At 39.7% G+C, this 6,341-nt stretch overlaps 2 protein-coding genes across 2 annotated transcripts in view; one reads left to right on the forward strand and one right to left on the reverse strand.

Moving 5' to 3' along the window:
• The window catches only part of DARS2 (aspartyl-tRNA synthetase 2, mitochondrial), a gene marked incomplete at its 5' end in the record, with an annotated part of 15,336 nt that extends 10,046 nt beyond the window's left edge, over positions 1–5,290 (reverse strand). Inside the window, 5 exons of the mRNA XM_085312135.1 lie at positions 1,611–1,657; positions 2,299–2,422; positions 3,554–3,649; positions 4,782–4,883; positions 5,186–5,290. Coding sequence (XP_085168261.1) covers positions 1,611–1,657; positions 2,299–2,422; positions 3,554–3,649; positions 4,782–4,883; positions 5,186–5,290 — 474 coding nt within the window. The remainder of the gene's footprint in view (positions 1–1,610; positions 1,658–2,298; positions 2,423–3,553; positions 3,650–4,781; positions 4,884–5,185) is intronic.
• Positions 5,291–5,393: 103 nt separating this feature from the next.
• The window catches only part of CENPL (centromere protein L), a 6,471-nt gene continuing 5,523 nt past the window's right edge, over positions 5,394–6,341 (forward strand). Inside the window, exons 1-2 of the mRNA XM_085312112.1 lie at positions 5,394–5,401; positions 5,564–5,609. Of these exons, the coding sequence (XP_085168238.1) occupies positions 5,394–5,401; positions 5,564–5,609 (54 nt within the window). The remainder of the gene's footprint in view (positions 5,402–5,563; positions 5,610–6,341) is intronic.

Raw genomic sequence — 6,341 nt, forward strand, 5'->3', positions numbered from 1 at the left:
AAATGTGAAAGGTGACACAGGTTTCACTGTGAACTGGTGCAGGTTACACACTTAGCAGCAGGAAGAAGAAATAGCAACCATTAAGAGAAGACAGAACAGCTCCCCACTTTACCATACTGTAGCCTAGGTAATCCTCCTGGCTGCTCCTCTACTGCAACCTCGGCTGACTGTCCCCTCAGCAGATCTGTAACGCTGACTTCACAACACAAACCTCATACCTGCTCTGCACAAGTTCCCTCTGGGCCTATGCCCAACAGCCTCCTTCTGGGAGAGGAACGTTATGTGCAGTATCACTGTCTCATCTACAGACACGTTTAGCAAACATGGGCTTTTCTAAGCATCAGGGAGCTAACTGCTCATAGCTCTTCTCCTTCCTGCCCCTTGATGTAGGTGCACTGGAAGAAAGGTCAGCCCAGTGTTTCCTCACGTGACCCAACCTGAGTTGTAGAAACAGGCTATAGTGGTTAGAAATGAGGGGGCTGAGAGGCCTTTTGCAACATCGGATAAAAAGACATTGCTGTAATCATCATTCTTGAAATCTAGGTCCACTTCTGCTTCACTAGCTCTTTACACTCTACCTTGCCTCTGCAAGATGCAGGTTTTAATCTTAGCATCACATTCCAGGCCTGGCAACGAATGCAGCAGCAGCTTGCTCAGCTGAGGGCTGGAAACACCTGACATGTAAAGAAGTCTCTTCTACAAAAAAAAATAACATCAAGACTGAAAAGACTGCTGTTCTCTGTCAGAGGGAAGATAGAGAAGTATTCTCCAGAGAGAAACTAAAGAGTTGAGGAGAATTTCTGAGCTCTCCTCTCAAAGAACAAAGAAAAATGACAATGATAAAGACACTCTGAACAGTATATATACTTCCTGATCTATAAGTCAGTTTTTACACTTCTTCTACAAGAATCATTGGCCGCCTTCTGCTCACCTGGACAAGAGAAGGCTGCAAGACCAAAGAAACACTGAACTTTCTAGCAGTAGAAGTCAGTTCAGCTGTTTGTGCAGGACATTTAAACAATCTTATTAACCAGCTTGGTCTGAAATATCCTTCCGCTCTTGCTCAGTGAAGCACGGCATTACAATATATATCTATCATGGTTAAATACCTATCATGGATGGCATAAGAACTGTGTGTCAAGCTAGGAAAAGTACATATTCTTGCAACAGCAATTCCTGGGTTATAGCTCTCTTCTCTATGATTATTTTTACAATGAAATGAAGAATAAATTCAAAAATTAAAACACCTTGAGTAGAGGCACTGCAGTGACCTACCAGTTAAGCAGTAAGTGCTAAGGAAACAGTGTTAGAGGAAGATTTTTGCTTTTATCTGGCTCTCCCAACGTGTGACTCATGTTCAGCATGCTCTTTACAAGACAGAAGCTTTATTCTTTTATAGTTTCAAAGGATTCAAAGTTAAGATACAAGATACCACCTCTTCCCATTCAGCCTCTCTACTTTCAAAAGGATCAACATAGCATATCAGAAATTTCAAGTGAGCTCTTTACACAGCAATGAACGCAAAGTGGCAAACAAAGATAAAATAATTAAGTGCCTGTGCAATTGCAGGTGGCTAGAACGCATTTATTTCTGACAGCATGCATACATACCCCTGGGGTTCTCTTAAAGAGCGTTGGTGTTTCTACATCCACAAACCCTGAGGAACAAACACATGCCTCAGACACAGGGTACAGTGAGAAAGGGAACAGAACCAGTATGACAAAAGGAGGCCACAGCAGGGTTAGTCAGGTCAAGAGGTAATTTAGCACACTAGATAACCTTGCCAAAAACTATGGACTTCCATTTCTAAGCATAACTTGTGCAATGACAGACTTAAAGGGTCTGAGCTCCCCCTAAGACCTGCCAGAATTGTTGATAACAGTACATTCCATATAGGCTGAGAAATTATTAATTCACTATCAATTTTAAACTAGGTTGCAGTTTTCAAAAAAAGACTTCCTGATTTTAAGATACATACAAGCCCTATGAGAAATCTGTCCCCTTAACGTGCCCTGAGTTGGGTGATCAAAAGAGGGAAGCCACCTGCAGAAAGCCTTTGCTTTTAGACATAATTCATTTTAAGCAACTGGTCTATGGAATGCTCTGAGATTTCAATACACTTTGTCCTCAGGTCTGCTAACATCCCTCTGGAGTCCCCAGTGTAAGCAGACACATCCTTATTGAGACAAGTTTGGAGTAACAGGTTGGCTGGCAATCTCTCCCAGTAACAGGAAAAAAAGAAGAAAGGAAGACTAAAACGTTGTTTGCTACACACTACTCTTCAAGCACTTCTCTTACCATGGAGATTACAGAGGTATTCTCGCATCTTCATCACTATCTGCGATCTCAACCGCAGGTTATATTGTAACTGAAAGCTGCGCAAGTCCAAGTAGCGATACTGCATGCGTAAGGCCTCTGATTTCTAGAGGTAAGAGACAATTAGGATTAAAAGACAAAATTCAAGTTGTATGTCTAATGAGGCTATTCCTAAAGCCACAGGAGAAAAGAGGGAAGCTCAAAAGAGAACACTCTCTATTGCCATGACCTACCCACAGCCTATACAAAGAAACATCAAGCATAAGAACATACCAACACATGACAATTATTGCATAATTTTTTTTTGTTTGTTTTCAAAAACAGGCCCTTTTCAGCGCTTGATTCCAAGCCCTTTCAAGGTAGTTACAACCTTCAATAGACTTTGCAAAAGACCTTCCTTCACCATCTTTTGTATGATTTCTTTGAAGCCTTTGAAGAAATGAATTCTGTAGCTGGAGCTGTCTCAATAAAGCTCTGGATTTCAGCTCTCCATATTCTCAGTCCACTGAATAGACTGTAGCAATCCTCCTCAAGAGTAACAAGTAGAGGAGTGCTGTAATACATAGATCTAAAGGAATGACCAAATGGTGATATATCTTTATTACATGCAGAGGAAACTATAGTACTGCAGATAGTGGGAATTGTCCAGAACCTGTAACATGGAAGCCACAGAACCCAGTTCCCCTGACTGCAACATCTATAGATCAGTCGTATTTTTAACAGCACAGAGAAGATCTTTAATTAACAGTGATTCTCCCCTACCCACCCATAACATGAGCTCTTCACTAGAACCAGTCTTCTACAAGACTGTGTACTTAGAGATCCCTCCAAAAATAAATAAATAAATAAATAAATACTGTTTAGCTACCTGTCCAGATATGATTAAGTGCCCTTGCCTTAAAACACATCAGTGCACTGGCATGTTCTTTTTCACAGTATCCAAAAACCTAGCATAGCCTGCATTTCTTCCATTCTTCCCTTCACCATCTATTCTTACAGTGATATTTTAAAACTCTGTGCACTGGAATCATTCAAGCCTTGTTTTCTGCTTAACTGTAAGTAGAAATACATCCTCACAGCTAACAATAAGCACATCCTGTGGTAAATACCACTCTTTCCCCAAAGCAAAGCTGGGAAGAACAAGGTGAAGCTGCCACAGAAGTTTTGCTGTCCCCCTAGGCAAATCCTAAATTTACTGAAAAGTGACTGCTTTGCTACATGAGAAGAACGCAGTAACCTTGATAAAATCCTTGATTTCAAAAGGTAGCTTCTTGCAGGAGTTTAGGACCTCTGCAGTCTCCACCTTCACTTCAATGTCCCCTGTTGGCATTTTCTGCAGCAAAAAAGTAAAAGAAATTAGATTCAAAGCTTAGGGAAAGCAATTGGGCACAAATCCTTTATATATTAGCAGGATAAAGAAATCTATGTGACTATCTTCCCTGACCTCTAACACAGCACAATTCAGAGAACTTCTCTCAAGGACAGACTTCTCCTAGATATCTCTTTTGTTTCAGACAAGCGAGAAGTCACCTGACTGAAAATGAAGTGTTCTTTTCCAATAGCATACACATCCCTACAAAAAATAAAATTGCTTTTACTTCGCCCTCACCTTGCATGACAAGCTGAGCACAGAGGAAGTCAGACCCAGACCCTATTAGTGCACAGGTATTTGAATAGTAGTTCCATTAGCTTGAATGAAACTGCACAGTATAAATGAAATACTGCATTAGCAGTCTTTAATAAAAGGGAAAAAGGCAATTTATAAGGAAGAGCAATGCCTGTACGATACCAATTCTGGTAACTAGCTGTCTTTTTCTTAAATACTGAGGGACAGCAGACCTTTTCCCTGAGTGAATTGTGCCACAGTGAAGTTCACTCAATGTCACAGAACTCTTTCTATTTACCAGAAGAAAGTATATACAAGTTTTTAACACAATGATAATAGATTAAAAGAAATAAGTGAACCTTCAAATTAACATCCTCTGTGGCTATTTATAGTGATCAGAGTGAAAAATTATGGCCATAAATCCAGGGTTCTCTTTCCAGTTCTGCTAATGATAAGGCAAGTATTTAGTATCTGTTTTCTATACCATAAGAACAGTAAGATCTAGTCTGAGTGAGAAACAGGCCATCACATACTGTGGAAAATAAAAAGGCAAAACATATTTTTAGGGAAAAGAAATTGTATTAACTGCACTTTGAAAGACTGAAAAAGCAAATGGTTCCCACTATCCTTTCAAAGCATTGCAGCACATTTTAATGCATGTAATGTGCTTTGAAATTCTCATAAGTTACATGTCGCAGCAGTTATTGCTGCCTCACATCATTTGAGGATGGACTGTAACACACCTCAGAGAACAAAACTGCCAGTGTAAAGCTGTGACACACACAAGCCACAATCCCACATGCCATGCACTTTCCCAAAATCAATGCCACACACCACCAAGATACCCCAAAGTCCTCACCGGATTCTCCTGCCCTGGGGGCCGAAGGGATACAATCCCAGTCACTCGCACAACAGATTCTAGTGGAGCACTGGTCAAGAGCTTCTTCACATGGGAACATGCCTGCAAGAAGATGCTAAAAATCTCAGAGAAACTCAAAGAACAGTGCAGATGCACCACGCCCAAGGGCCTCATTTGTTAATGGCCTCTCTGAATTGGCAATCACTCTTTATAAATCAAAGAAAATAATATTAATATTAATATTTCTAATGCAATGTCACATCAGGGCTCTCATCGTAATAAGTAGTCTGCTTATAAGTCAGAGCCCACAGTCTGACAAAATACACTTAATGTCTCCTGGACACAGCCTATCATAGGAGAAAAAACTAAAAAAAAATAAACATTCATCTTTTGGTAGTACTTACCTCATCCTGTGGGATGATGATCTGGGTCAGTCCCTGGAAATCTCTCAAAACCAGAAAGAGGCCCTGTCTGATCCATGAAGAAAAACAAAAGAAAAAAATATTTTTTCAAGGATTCAGCCATTTTCTGTTTTTTAAGACAAAGTACACACCAACAAACTACTTTCCACACTTTGCAACTAATACCTCAAAGCATTTTCAAAGTCAACACATGCACAGGTATTACTTTTCCCACATCTAATTCAGACTCTAATCTGAACAATTTGTTTCAGATTTTGTTGAGCCACATACCAACAATGTACAAATAAYCCAGAGAGGCATCATTTGAATTTGAACATCAATCTCTATAAAAGAGAAATTCTGAAACTATGAAAATTCCAGAGATTCCCTGTACAACAAGGAGTACAACAATCTCATTACAATAATTGTAAGTCTGTTTCATGCAACTCCATCCACAGCTGTTCCAAAATGAGAGGCTCAGATCTGCTAATAAAATCTGCAAAGGCCTGCAGAAGCCGGCTGGATAAAGAACAGCAGCTCCCTGGGCTTTAAAATGCAAAAGGCTACTTTTGATGCAAAATAATTTCATCAAAGTTACAGGACCTACTTCTAATTTACAAGCATACACTCAGAACCAAAACATTTAAGAGTATAATCCACACTATATGCAGACACACTTTTTAACTCCAGACTTACAGAAGTATAAAATCTTTTAAGAATTATTGTGTCACCTATAGCAAAGTGTTAGGATTAACACCCTATTTCATCCCCTGTTTGCTAGTTGGGTTTTGCTTTCTCTTCTTGATCATTATATGCTTACTTCCAACATACATTATCTGGTGAAGACACAACAAACATCTTTGCTTAACACTTAACGAATTTGTATGAAAGAAATTACTTGCTCATAGCTGTTCAAAAACAGCTATAAATGTGACATCATTTACTTTCTCTCCTATAGAACATGAGCAGTAATATTTAGCTGCTTTATAAGGGTGGAATAAAGAACAATTAACATTCATAGCAAACTTCAAGATTTCAAATATTAACTTGTCATAAATCTCAAGCACATCACTCGCTAATGCCTCAGAAGTGACAACCCCAGAAGATGAAGGGGTAACTCGCGCCACAAGAGCTGCCTGAGCAGCAGAGCTGCGCCGGA

Source organism: Rhea americana, unplaced genomic scaffold, assembly GCF_003343005.1.
Source record: "Rhea americana isolate MKP2758 unplaced genomic scaffold, rheAme1 scaffold_358, whole genome shotgun sequence".
Classification (NCBI taxonomy): domain Eukaryota; kingdom Metazoa; phylum Chordata; class Aves; order Rheiformes; family Rheidae; genus Rhea; species Rhea americana.